The 15,185-nt window shown below is 38.7% G+C and overlaps 1 protein-coding gene across 17 annotated transcripts in view; it reads left to right on the top strand.

The window, feature by feature from the left end:
- Positions 1 to 15,059, top strand: part of LOC123877396 (plasma membrane calcium-transporting ATPase 3) — a 251,475-nt gene extending 236,416 nt beyond the window's left edge. For 11 of the 17 annotated variants that reach the window (XM_045924143.1, XM_045924141.1, XM_045924140.1 and 8 more), the window contains 2 exons: positions 8,053 to 8,121; positions 13,344 to 15,059. In XM_045924143.1, coding sequence (XP_045780099.1) covers positions 8,053 to 8,121; positions 13,344 to 13,553 — 279 coding nt within the window. In that variant the 3' untranslated portion in view covers positions 13,554 to 15,059. Of the gene's footprint in view, positions 1 to 3; positions 133 to 732; positions 7,748 to 8,052; positions 8,122 to 13,343 lie in introns of those variants that run through there. The other 6 variants (XM_045924150.1, XM_045924151.1, XM_045924153.1 and 3 more) reach the window with 4 other exon arrangements.
- The last annotated feature ends 126 nt before the right edge of the window (positions 15,060 to 15,185 follow it).

Here is a 15,185-nt window from a genome sequence, read left to right as displayed (position 1 = left end):
TAGGACGGCGTGGAATGGGGCGAGCCGCGCGTCGTAGAGCGATGTTGTTGGCAGCCCCGCCCGGTGCTGGAGACGGAGGTGTAGTGGCGGGCGCGGCGGCTGGCGGCGCGCTGCGTGCGACGGACGCTCACGGTACTACTAGCCGGCCTAGCCGACCCCGGCCCCTAGCTCCCGCACGCTCCGGACGACTCGGCCCGCACTAGCACTGCCTTCGCTGGGGCTTGTGCCGATTCACGGTCAACTTCATTTCGTTACGACTGTACAAAATTAGAGATTTTACAGAAGTTCCCTGCATACTGCCTAGTTATTTAGGACTCGCTCGAGAGTTTAACGACGAGTAAAGGTGGATTATTGAGCCAATGAATAGTGAAATAGCAAATGAATACCGAAGCTGTTGGGAAGTTCGGATTGCGGAAGGTAGTGGCAGTGTGGCCGAGTCGGCGGGGCTCTCCACTAGTTGTGTTGGTCCGTTTGCATCTCCCCACGTCTGGCTGTAGCTGTTGTCCGGCACCGCCGCACTCACTCGCGCGTCGAGTCCGAGCACCCCTCGTCCCGCTTGTTGTCATCTAGAGTCGTCCCGTCATCGAGGCTCCCGTGGTTGCATGCGTAGCGTAGAGCGTCCGCGGCCTCTGAATACGGCGTCAGAGACATCCACACCACACTCGGTCGGTAGCGCCGCTCGGTGGCGAGGCGGGTCGGGTTGCGCGCGTCATCGCGCGGTGTTGGTTGCAGCTGCGCGTGGTGCGCGCGTTCAAGTCGACGCTCGAGGACCTGGAGGAGCGGCTGTCGGCGCACTCGGCCGCGGGCCTGCGCTCGCGCCTGCGCGCCGCGCCGCAGGACATCGCCTACATCGACGCGGACGACGTGCCCGCCGCCGCGCGCACCGAGACCACCATATTCTGAGCCCCCACCCCACCCGCGCCCCGCACACCCACACCCACACACCCACACACACAGCCACACACGCATCGTGTACTTAACGCCGCAATCTCCGCGCAATCTCATCCCGTCTCCGCCGGCCCCGAACCCTAGGCGATAAGATTTTCTATTAAGTGTTGAAATTTTTAGATGTAGGTAGTCGATAGCAATAAAGTATATAGTTAGAGGCCCGACGTTAGGCTCCTAGACCGCATCGTGCCTGTTACCGCGCCAGAGCGCCCTGCGTCACTGTTGTGTCTGCGACCTGCGACTCTCGAGGCGTGTGACGTCACCCGGTAGCCGGCGCAGCACCGCGTCGCCGCGTAACGAACACTGCTATTTCAGAGACGAAACTATTTTGTAAATAAGTTTGTATTTTTCTCGAACGTCTTTGTATGTACATCGGAGCGGTGATATTTTGTATAGACGTTGTGAAGACTTTAGATCCCTTTGACATTGTAACTTTTACTCTAATTCTTTAGAATTTTACTACGTAATGTTTACCTTCTCGATAGGATATAGTTAGAGTTGCGAGTAGCTTCGTGTGATTGAGCGCCCGAGCTCCGCGCGGCGGATGATGTTTTGTTTCATAGTAAATTTTGGGACCACTTTACCCCGTTTCTGCCTAAAACTGGGATACAATTAGATCTACAATTATTATATCTATAGCTAAATGTTGTATTAAACAGAGTATATGAATATAGAACACTATGTAATCTAAACAAGTAAAATAGCTAGATAGACCTTGTATACGCCTACCTAAAGTTTAGTATGAATGGGACTCAACGCTCGACGAGAGAGCTACCGAACGACGTATGTGTTAAGGTGAAACCTTGTAGCGAGTATGAGAATGTTACGAGATCAATTTACGATTAATAAATTTTGAAGCGAAATTCCATAGCATTTTCTTTCAATAGTGTTATGGTGGGGGCCGCCCAGTCTTAGAATGTCGCTCTATTTCAGATGTTAACGGTAAGTTTAGGTCGAGTGGAACGCCGCCCGACGCCGTAGGTACCGTCGGGCCGGCCGCGGGCGGAGTCGCCGGACCCAGAGAAACGGGTACAATTGAAACTCAACTTTAGAGATACTAGCATATGGTTGAAATTGCTAAAATTGCATTCAAGACGCGACACAATGCCAGCAGGTTCGTGCTCGCGAAATTTCGGCCTTATTCAAAGGCGTTTAGAGCTGAGTTTTATTTGTTATCGCTGTCCCGCTACTCCGTCCGCGCTGGCCCTCAGTGTAGACTATAACTATATATAATTATAGCGACGCATGACGCCCGTGTTGCACGTTGTCTGACGTCTACGTCTTCGGTACATACACTTACACGCTCTGGCTTTACTAGTTACGATCGAACGAATCAGTATACAGTATACACCAATCAGAAATCACGTATAGGTCAACCCTGACACCTCTCTAAAGCTGTTCGCGCATAATACGAGCAAAGGCTTCTCTTGACGCGGATTTTTCAGTACTGAAAATGCGGGATCAGCCATTTTGGATGTTCCAACCCTGCTGATTTTATCCAATATTTTTAGCAGAGCTATTTCTTACCATATCCAATGCTGATTTCTTTGCATTTTCTATCCCTGAAAATTGTGTTGAAAATGGTTTTTGCGCCTATCATGGGACGTATGTAGTCTGTGTAGTAGCGATCAGCTTGATTCTCGAGAGGTGACGCGTGCGCCATTTTGTGTCTTGCGCGTCAACAAAATGGCCGCCACTTAGATTGTAAGTACAGAGTATCTATTGAAGATGTATTTAGAACATTCGGTACAACTTTTTTGTCTTACTTTTTTTAATTGTAATTTTTTAATTAATTTTTTGGCTTCGCATTTATAGTGTGGTCATGCTTATGTTCCAGCGTTATGCATGTATACAGATGTCTGTGAGTATGCACAAGTAAACATTTTGTTTTCTTTTTTAATTACTTAGATGTTTGGTAGCGTATCTGAGAGTATTTTTTTTATTGATGCTATACTATATCAATTTTAATTTATTGTTACGTTAGTGACAACCGAGTCTCGAGTCTTAATTATTTTGTACGCATATAACTCCAGTGTTCAAACTTTTTTTAAACTAAAATTATTAGTTTGTTAATTACTCCATCACAACAACTACCAAACCTCTAAAATTTAGCATTTAAGCAGCTACAAAAATTGATAACAAAAAACCATTTATATAATATCTCCACTATTACACCAAAACTAGAAATAAGTACGGAACATATTTTATCATCTTGAACCTTAAAAGAGGAGCTTTTCTTACGTTTTTATTTTTAACTTTTTTAATCGTTTGCTCGGTTGTGTAAGTACTTATTTGATAAATTGATTTCATTATTTTGTTTTTGACTTACATTACTTAGGTATACTTATTATTACTTAACCGACATATATTATGATAAACAACATTCTTTATATTAAAACTCATTTAAATAAAGTATTTATTTGAATTGTACCGATATTTCATTTAACTGTACCTATGAGATCGCAGCACGTACTACGTATGTAGAAAGGTAACACTTCGGTCGGCGCGTAGCTCACATACCGGAAAACTTTTTACCTTATTGCGTAGTTACTTAGCTTTCCCACACGGTATTTTTTCTTAATAATAATATAATTTTTATATATTTTTTCATTGCTAGTGGATGCCCTGGACTGCCCCGCCCCAGCTAGTGTGAATGCCCCTATCTTAGTTAAATCTAGGCACCTATTTAGTAACGAAACTGCTATACAAACATTTTTTACTAAATTTTTTCTACTAACAGCTACTTAACTCCTCACTTCTCGTAGTTTTCGGAATTCTAAAACCAAAGAATTAACGCTTGATAACAAACGCAGCATATTTTCAAACCACTATTTTTAATCCGCAACTAAGTTTTTACGCACATTTTTTTCTTATCACTAAAAATTGGAATAAACAGATTGTTTATGCAACTGGCAAGTGTTGACACGTAACGTTGGTTTTGGAAGGCCGCCGACCCTATTTGTTTAGTTGGTACTGGCAACAGCGAGCAGTTTTGTTACTCTTGCTTGCTGCGTCGCAGCGCCGCCGCTGCTGTCTGACGCGTGCGTCATGTTGTTTTGCAGCAAAAAGCGGACATATTGGCCGGCCGCAGGATATTTGTCAATAATTATTTGGCGGAGCACAGGAGGATCAGCGTACAGTCCGGCGGCAGCTCCTTGCCGGCGCTCAGCCCCGTGTCGCATCAGAGCGACGACTAACTAAACTAACCACTAACTAAGCTGTAAACCGAAAAGGCTACACGAAAATAACTAAATTTACAACAGAGTTATTCAAAACTAACTAAATTTATACGAAATTTATTCAAACATAACTAAATTTACACGAAAGTTATTCAAAAACAAATAAATTTATAAAAAAAAATTATTTGATAAATTTTACAAAACTATGGAAGACTTTGAATGCCTGTATGGGTACGTGTTTATTACTATTCTAAAAAAAAAACTTTGAAATTATTGCACAATAGTAGCTTTTACTCGTAATCGTATCGAAGTGATCCAAATATTAACTGCCAATGAATAACGCCAGTTAAAAGTTTATTATAAAAATATAATCCACGTATAAAATTTTCACTTGTCGGTAATAAAATCTCTTTAAAATGTAAATTTAGAATAGTTAAGTCGTAAAATTGTTTACTAAAATATATTTAAGTCTAAGAAAAATATTAGAATTTGCGAGATAAAAATAATAAATATAAGATTTAAACTTAATAATATTATGGTGCACCTTTTTAGAGTGAATATTTTAGCGATAATATTGCAAAGTATTCTTTTATAGCCGATATATTAAAATGTGAGTCATATGAGCACGTTCGATTATTTTTCTACGAGAAGGTTATAATATCGTTAGTTTTTCTGTAAATATTCATGACCACTTACCTTCTTTCGTTCTCGATGGATGTTTTCTAACGTTGTTGTGTGTTGTGCTAATGTTAAAGATTTATAACGAGATCATTAATTTTTATATGGAAGATATGAAATTCATGTGCCATTTTATATTAATATAAACTCATGATTTTCCGCTACCAAGTGCTTAAGTGTTTTGGACGATATTTAAATTTGCTTGATTTGTTTATTATTTTATTTGTGAATGCATTATTTGATGTGTTGATCTTGTGTCTTTGGATCTGTTATTGTGAAGTTGTTTGTGTTTCATACTTTGTCTTAACGTTTGCATCATGGGCTGTGCTATCGGGAGAGCAATATGCGATCCAATTATTATTTTTGTTTGTAAGTGTTAAATTAGACCTTATATTTAGAAAAATGTACCCTCAGAAACCACTGAAAATTTCATAGTTAATCTGTGCATGATATAGAAGAAACATAATTATTATACTTGCCTATTTAGTTCAAACTATTCTTAATTTTCTTTAAACTTAAACCTTAACTTAAATCTTAAGTAGAACACTATCCACAATTACTTATTCACACTCGACACCGTCTTCCAAACATTTTATTACTCTTTTCTTTTATTTTTAGTTTTCCGTTTTTAGTGACCCAGGACGTTCTCAAGCAAATTTAAATATTTTCATATAACAGTGTGATAATTTTAATATGTATTCACGTTAAGTATGTTATAAACTTATAACGTTTGTATGTAATGATCATTTAACGCACTTCGTGTAGTGAAATATTCGCCTGCTACTAAATATTAAGACTAGGGAGTACTGAAAATATTATACCTAAAATATATTGAAAAAATTCTAATACGTGTTTTGGTGTACACCAAGTGATAGTTATAAAAGTAAAACTTTTATCAAAATAATAATAATAATACGCTTATAGTGTTTTTTCCTACACGCCTATAGATTAATAATTGAAAACACTTTAATCAAATAGTGGAGCATGATTTTCTGCTACACAGCCAACGGTCTCTAGTATAAACTGGTACTCTATCAATTCGTTGTTTCTATGCTTCTTGTCTCTTATTAAACTTTAGTAATAAAGTATCTATACTCCAAAGTAACTTTCATTTCACCCCGTGCCTCGTTGGGAGCTGCATTTACAAGGTAACTGGCCGTCTACGACGTGTGGTGTGTCCTTAATGTTGGCCGAGTGTGTTAGATGTTGGTGTCCAACGTTGGCCGGAATGTTTGTCGTACAATAGCTCGATGTTAGAGATCGCTTAGCTTTCATAATCTTGTATAGTATTAGCCACACTTAGCATGAGCTGTTCGAATAGTAGACTATTTTTGAATAATTATTAGGTTTATATTATTCATTTATTTTATTGAATAGTTAAACTTAGTGATTTTCAGCTATGACCGTAATATCACTGCGTAGAAGTAAATAGTTTAGTATAGTATTTATTACCTAAATCAGCTTTTTAGATAGTAATACTTTAAATAAACCGATTTAAAAATAATATAAAAATCAGAAAGTTTAGAAAACTGGTTTATAGAAGGTTCTTTATTTATTTGCAATCACCTTATTCAAAGCGCTTTTATGTTTTAGTTTTATTTAAAATATGTATAATATAATTAAAGTATAGAAGTATAGATATCTGGTATGTGAGCGACTCCGTCAATATTATAAATGTGCTTCTAGCTCGTATCGCATGAAGAAAACAAATGGAAACACACACAACCGTGTGTGCGAACACTACGAACACACACACACGCACAAAAACAGTGTTATATAAAAAAATGAGTGTTAAACGCTTCAACCCGCATATTATAATCTCGTCGAGAGCTACATAATATGTATTTACAGATCAATGTTTATTTCGGTATTGTATTCTTATTATTATTACGTTATAATTTAATTATGTTGTTTTTTTATTTTCACGATTTTAATATATAATGGATATAACGGAGCCCTGGATGGAAACGTACAAATATAGTTGTTAAGTGCACAACCCATGAATGTGCTTCTTATATCTACGGTTGTAGGGTATACCCTGCGTTATTTTAGTTCACCTACTCTATTTTTGATTTACCTTCTTCCTAAGACCTGTTTCGCTTCGCGAGGCACTGCTTCGGGCAGGCCCCTGTAACTACACTCTGCAAATGTCTATCACAAAGCTAAACTATCGAACGATATTCTAAATTACATAATATATACCGTATGAAATAGCTAATAATGGTATTCGCTACTTGTATTATTAGAAAAACATCGTGAGGAAATCAGCACGCCTCAAATGTTATCAAAGGTGTGTGAAGTCTGTCAATCTATATTGAGCCAACGTGAACTAATTTGGGCCTAAGCCCTTGTTTTTTTAGAGGAAATCCGTACACATCAGTGAGCCCGCGATGGGCTGAAGTGATTTTTGTAAAATATTGAATTTCTAGAGCGAAAAACAATATAAATATACATTTTAAATGAAGAAAACTTCAATAACTACCATATTACAAACACATTTTTTTCATATTAAAAATGTACATATAGATAAATCCCACTTCTGATTTACAATATCTTCTGATCTAAATTTTTGTATAATTTTTTTTGACACGATAATTAAATATTTATGTATAAATTAATGAAGTTTCATTAGGCTTTTGAAATAATTTCGATACCTTCAAGTATGAGAACCTTTTCGACTGAGAACACTTAAAGTTTTTGTTTAATTTGTTTATTTGTTTACAACGTTTATGACGTTTATGGTGTAAACGTTTGAGTTTTGCTGCACACCATCACAGTGCAGTTGATTTTAGAGTAACAATAATTGGGATGATGCCTATTGCCTATGTCTAAAATAAATTATTTATTAGGAGTCATTAAATAAAGGGACTTCCAAAATTCATAAAACCCGCGTCCGATGTTAGTTTTAAGTTTGCTAACTATTTTAAATTATCGATTTAACTTCAAAAAAAGTACGTCCAATTATGTCAAATTTCTATCACGTCACATCTGTAAATTTCATACAAGCTCCCTTACTAAGCGAGCGTTTTGACGTTTGATTAAAAGTCACTCATTTGACTAGTAGTCATCATCCCTATTCTTATTACATAAAGCATATTTTTGAATTTGGAATACCGTTCGATCGTCAAGCACGCGATACCGTCAGTACGCAAGGACGCCCGCGTCCGCCTTCTCTCCGTGTCAACGATCTTTTTACTTCATGTTCTTGTTTCGTTTTCTTTTCCATGATCCCCATTGCACCCGGAAGGTCATAGGTGGCGAGTTACAAGAACGCTTGATACCCGTGCCCTACAGCAAGACTTCTACCGATCAAGCTGTAAGATTTCAAACGCCTGCTCTTTTCACAACACCTTTCGTTTGTTTTTGACTTCTTTTTTGTCCTTTATGTTCCAACTGTTTTTTACTTGTACTCTATACTTACAACTGTTTTATATCCGTCACTCTGTTATTTTGTTTATATTTTCATAATACCCACACTGGCCCTTTAACTTCACTGTCTGTGCCTTTGTATATATTTTACTCTACCGCTTATTTAGCCTTATAGAGTCTTTGCACCCGACGACGATTTCACGCGTCAACAGCGCTCCAAAGATTTATAAGTATACCTACTACTCAAAACAAAATAAGGGCTGCTATAACTTTGTTTTTTTTTTCTTATTGAATGCTTCTAGCGATGTTGTTTTTAATTAAATTAATCGAAAATAATGTTTGTTTAATTGGCAATCATTTATTATGAAAAAATTAGAAGAAGTTTGTACTTTATTATAGTACAAACTATACGGGTGGCCCTTATTTTGTTTTGAGTAGTTTGTATGCAAACACATTACGCCTACCGAGTTTCGCAGCGCGTTTTAATTGCGACTGTCGCGCTCAACTAGCACATGTCGCTGTGTGCAAAGGCTCCTACATACACAGCTTTAATATATATTAAGAACTATAAAATATCAAAATTATATGTATTTTTATATACACCAATCAATTATTTTAAGGCTGTTCAGAGAAACAAGATGCTTTTCGGCATGCTATATATTGGAAAGATTAACTTTGTGGCAGCATGCAGCATTTACAGCGACATTTTAAATTCTTGATCATGCCTAAGGTGTCAAGTTAATTAGTATGGACATAATACATAGTAGATTTACTAGTATATATCATAGCTGTGTCTGTGTGACGGGCCTTATCATACTATATGTACTGTAGAGAATATATTTTTTGAATTTAATCGGTCAGTGTTGCATGCATGCTTATCATAAAAGGCATAAACGCCGCGCGCATGTGTTTTAAACAAAGGGGTTCCGAAACTTAATAACTTTTTGAGTTTTATTTGGAATTTGTTGTTATATTTACCTTTATATGTGTCTTTTTATACCATTCAACGTGCAATACAGTATTTTTTGTGTCCACGTTATCTATCTAGAAGAAACTTTAAGATATTGGGGATTTTTAGCTTATTAATTAAATATAGTTTTTAATAATTAATCAATTGTTTGAAGAATAGTTCTAGATTCTTACTTATATCTAACTTAATACAGTTCTACTTTTATTAAATTATTACTGAGAATTTAATATAATATATAAATGATAAAAATATATAGTTATGTGTAAAGGTGTAAAGGGAAATGTATCTTATATTAAAATGAAAAATGTTTCGCTTTAACCATTATGCTTGCGTAGAATATATAATAATTAAATATATTTATATCTACTTCTATGATAGAATACAAAGTTATTTCGAAAATACTTATTTTAGGCAATTTTAGAGCTGTCTACTGCAATCACTAGATTTTATACATATTTACTTCATTTTAGCGAGCGCGTTTTCTTGCAAAATATTTTTTCTGGCGTCATCATTTTAGCTGATTAGTACTTAATTGTATATTTCGTTGCCTCATACTTTGCACCAAATTCCCAAAAAAAGAATCTAATCGCCAGGGATTCGTCATGGAAGCTTTTAAACAGAAATCCATTGGACTCCATCAAAAGCTTTTAGATTTATTATAGGTTAGAAACGCTTCTCGAATATTCTAAGCAGGCGAGATACTAGGAGTCGTTAGCTTTTGCTTTGTCCGGGTGAAAAGTCGCGATCAGTGTTGCTTCGTACGTGCATAGCGTAGGGCTATAGATAAGGCTTCGCGGTTCGCTCACATAGAGGGAGGATGAAATGCAGTCACAGAGTACAATACATCGTACATTACAACGTTGCAAGCTACGCACTTTTCAGTACAGCTCTGGTTTTCTAGAATGAGCGATTTTGGTCACCCATGTTTCATCCAGAATGCGCCAGAGAGAAGAGCGTTTGCGTTACCAAAGATCCATCCAACCATTCTGTCCACTTACTAGATATACCTACATAAGCTTTGAAAGCGCTCCACCACACAGCCTTCCGTCTTCCTCATCCACCCACTTCCCACCATTTTTTAACGTCATCTGTCGATTACAAAGGTAACGGTGTCAAAAGCCGCTCACAATGTGCAATAAGCTGACACAACAGTTACTTGACTAAAGCGGAGATGTATTCAGCATACCTAATAATCGAATTTTTAATAGATGAGGTGAAAAAATAATCACAGCATCTTTTAAAATTTAATTAGTCGGCTGAATACATCTCTCCGCTTCGCTTATGGATACTGGGGCCTGATATCTAGAAAAATCGATCTGTGGGCTCAGTACTGAAAATTGCGTTGCTTTCGGCTAATGTACGATCGTCTCGAATGCATGGAGAACCACATCACACCGACACGCCACTATCATGCTACGACAATGTATTCAGAGACGGGAGGTAGTGTACACTGCATGGCATGCGTGGAGGAAGCAACCTCAGGGAGTTCGACCTTCAATGGATCTACACCGACGAAATTGGAGACGGGGCCAAACGGACCCAACCACCCGGAAAAACATTAAACCTTCCCCATCGAATTGGGTATCTATTATTTTCGCAAACCTGTCCTGCCCCGCTAGCATGGGCAGTAGATAAAAATTATATCCCCCGATTATATCCACTGATGTCATAGAAATCAGTGGATATAATCGGGCATATAATTTTTATCTACTGCCCATGCTAGCCGGGCTGAACTGCAAAGATGGAGGAGTTGTCTGCAAACATGGCCAATGAAGGCGCATATACTGCGCTACCTTTTTTATTCTTCGTAACCATAAGCAGCTTCGATTTGATACAGACTGAAGCTACTCAAACCCAGTATGCCTCAGGTTAATGGTCCATGACCACGTGGCCCTAGTGGAAATCGAGCTGAAAATGCGTTCCTACTTTTTTTAGCACAGCAACATATGTATTTCTGAGGGAACAGCACTACAGATTTGCGAAATTACTAGATATTCAGCTTTACACCAAGGTTTTGAGTATCACATTGCAATCGTTATGGTCTTAATTTTACAAAAACTGACAAGAGCGTCAACCAATCACAATTCATCCCGATTGACTGACGCTGTTCCTCGGATAAAACACACCATTTTATTAGCAAAACCATGAATTCAAGCAATAGCAACGATTGGATTGATTACAATTCACAATGTGATGATCAGTTTGGTGTTAGGACCTTCATAGGCGCCTTTGTCCCCGTCTCAAGACCTACTGGATCTGTGACTGGAATTTTGAATTACCTACCGCTTCTCGCCTTTCTTTTAATGGCTCGGTGTGCTTATATTTGTTTATTCCAACAGATGTACATTTTTTCTGTGACATTTTTTGTGTGACATCGATCCCTTGCGATTTATCACCTTTTGATATTTTCATGGCTGAAACAAAACCTGAAGCACTGTACATAATATAAGCAGAGATATTCCAAAGTTAAAAGTGGTATAACTACCATTTCACTGAGACTGTTCGTGATGTAAGGCCGCGCCGGTTGTGGATGGGTGACTATTGACAATCAAGGCTCTTAACGTCACTGTCATCCTCCCGCAACCAGCACCCTACCCTACATGCCGTCTCAGTTAAACAGTATACCTCTAATTTAACCACCACCATGAAAAATTTTAGAGTTGAGCGTGCAATTTTAAAGAATATCTATAAATGAAATGTTTTGTCCATGAAAACTTTTGGTGGCGAATCATAAGGTGTCGCTATTGAATTTTTATATTTTTACCGCTCTGGCCCACGTCTAAAGTGTTTCTAGATTTTCCCTATGTAATATTTTTGATCATTTTGTGATCTGGTAAATGTTCACAATTTCCACTCTCTCGCAATACACTATGAGTATTGGCATATCTTTAGGCCCTTACTTATATATTTTTACACAATGGTATGCCCAAGATTTTTTATGTACGTCTGTATATAATAAATCTATGGCTTATACATGACTTTGTACAGGTCAAATACAAATCTATAATAGATGTATAATAGAAACGTGTACAAAGCATGTATAAACAGTGGTAATTTTTTAATAGTTTGGGCTAATCATGTACAAGCTCCAAATTTTCCCCACACTTTCTGTTTTAAAATATAATAATAACGCTAAATCATTTGAGCGATACTGAAGAAACAAAATCTTATTTACGGACCGTCTCTTAATACTTGAGAACTTAACATTTGTTGAGATGAGTCTGTTCTTAACATTGCCTTTCATTTCGTGTTTCAGTATTTTATTTTTACCTTTGAAACTTTTTTAAGCAGTAAGAAAACTGTTTAAAAGATGGAACTTATGGAGTTTATCGCTCAAGTGAGGTAGTGAAGAGATAACTTATTGACACACGATACGTCTTGCGAATTCAAAATTAGATTTTTTCACGAAATAAGGGATTGGGTATGCTTTGCTCTGGCTGCGAACCTATTTATATTTTAGACAGGAATATAATATATCTATCTCTATAGAATCATATATTTTCTTACTAACGTGTTACATACAATAGTTTTAAATTTTTCTCTTGCTAAATAGAGCGATATTATATTAATAACTAGCTGATACCCGCGACTTCGCCCGCGTGGATTTAGGTTTTTCAATATCCTGTGGGAACTCTTTGATTTTCCGGGATAAAAAGTAGCCTATGTGCTAATACAGGATATTATCTATCTCCATTCCAAATTTCAGCCAAATCCGTCCAGTAGTTTTTGCGTGAAGGAGTAACAAACATACACACACACACACAAACTTTCGCCTTTATAATATTAGTGTGATTATTGGTAAAGTGGCCAGTGCAAAAATACCAATTTCAAACTGATTAACGACCGAAATATAAGCAATCCATCTGTGATCTATCGATAAATTACTTAGCAGCGTTGTTCTTTGTAGTATTTTTTGACCAATTACAACGCTGTTAAGAAATGTTTCCACTAGAACAAACAACAACGAGTTGCGGGAGGGTGACAGCCACGTTAAATTCCTTGATGTTTAACGTCGACTGTCATTCGCTCGCAACCCTCACCTTACCTCATATGTCGTCTCAGTCAGACGATATATCCATTTATCGACGGATCACAGAGTGATTGTATTTGTGGTTCGGGAATGTGTCGTATCGTGTGTGGACGTGGGCCGGAGCGTGGAGCGTGGGCGGAGTGGTCGCTCACGCGCGTGGTGCGCGCAGATCCGCGTGGTGAACGCGTTCCGGCAGGGGCTGGACTCGCGCGGCTCGCTGGCGGACGCGGCGCTGGCCGAGGCGCTGCGCAAGCAGACGGCGCTGAGCAAGCGCTACTCGCACTCGAGCGCGGACGAGCCGGCGCGCGACGCGCTGGCGCCGCACGACCTGGACGTGGAGCGCCTGTCCAGCCACAGCCACACCGAGACGGCCGTGTAACCGCCGCGCCGCCCCACACCGCACCACTTATTGTTAACTAGTGTGTTTAATTATTCGATTGTTTTGAAAATATTTTATTATTATACGCGCGCGCCGTGCCGCGCGCGTCTGTTGAACAAATAAAAAAATATTGTCTAATTATTAATTTTAGATTTAAGCGCGAGGACGAGCGAATGGGCGAGTGTTTTTTGAAAATAAATAAAAAAGTTTTCGCGTAGCGTCGTGTCGTCTCTTACACGGAATGAAATGTTTTGTATTGCTTTGTCGCGGCGCGCCGGCGGAGCGGCGAGGCTCTTTTGTATAAAGGTATTTCATTTGTAGCGCCGCATCGTTTGTACGCCGCGCCGCGCCGCCGCCGCGCCCTGTCTACTTCACTAAATTATTGAACAAGTATTAGTTAAGGTGTTTGTTATAAATTTCAATAACTTTTTTTTTGTTTTTACGACCTTTTCCCCTAAATCTAAGTATACATTTAAGTCATATCTCGAAGCGTAGACGCATCAACGCAAAAGTCGCTCCCCGAGAGCCGCCCGCGCCCTCTCGGGCAGGGACCGACGTAGTCCACTTTAAACATCTTCAAAATGTTTAAATAGAAAATAAACATTAAAATTGTATAGCTGAAGGTATTTATTTGTAATGCTAGTCTCTTATGAAACAAAATACTAATTATTCAATTATTATAATGTACTTATTGATTATTGATAAATACTTCAAGTTTATAAACAAAATATAGTCTACGGTGTAACGAATTGATTTTGGAATTCTTTCTCTACGAGCAATAGAGGCTCGCCGCCCGGCGCCGTGCGACGCGGTGCGACGCCGTGCGTGCCGGCGCGACGTCGCGCGGCGCCGGGGGCCGCCGGCACAGACATAGGCGAAGTAGGATCGCAGCAGTGGCATTTTCGACTTATAAAGTAAGCATGTACTTAATGGACCTAGTGACGAGTCGAGCCGACAGGGGCCGAGCGCGCAGTGGCCCGCCGTTCTAGTTATATATATATATATAAATAATAATAAATCGGGCGACTTAGCAATCGGCATGTTCAATTTTGTATAGAACGTTTGATGTAGCGGTACCGAGTCGCGGCTCCGCGCGAGCTGTTCCTGTAGAGCGCTACACTCAACTATTACATCTTGTAAGTAATCAAGTATTAGCTTCGAATCAATAAAGCCTTTTTAAAAAAAACTTAGTTAAAAAAATGAAAAACTATTGAAAGTTCACATGTTTAAATGATAATATTAGTTACGGTTTCAGTGAATAGTGATGGCATGGTTATCGTTTTGTGTATAATATTGCTATATTTTCGTTATATTCGTTACTTACCACGAGTTCCCGAAGAAAGACATAAATTAGGAGTCTTGTATACTGTCGGAGGGTCCGCCCTCGAGTTGCAGCCAGTTGTTTTGACTTGACATGACAGTCTGCCACTAACCATTTTAGGTGATAAGTCCCATTGTTGTATTTTTCGTCTCACAATAAATGAAAATCTATTTTATTGTTTTTAATGCTGTCGTTTCATTTACCAATCCCTTAATATCACGAGAAGCTCTAGCGAAGAATGCTCGCTCCGACATACATCGTACGTCTGATAGGCGACCGTTGAAGATCAATCTAGCATCGGAGTTCAACCA

The sequence above is a fragment of the Maniola jurtina genome, chromosome 23, assembly GCF_905333055.1.
Source record: "Maniola jurtina chromosome 23, ilManJurt1.1, whole genome shotgun sequence".
NCBI lineage: Eukaryota > Metazoa > Arthropoda > Insecta > Lepidoptera > Nymphalidae > Maniola > Maniola jurtina.
Note: the sequence above shows the minus strand (reverse complement) of the source record. Positions and strands in the feature narration are given on the sequence as shown.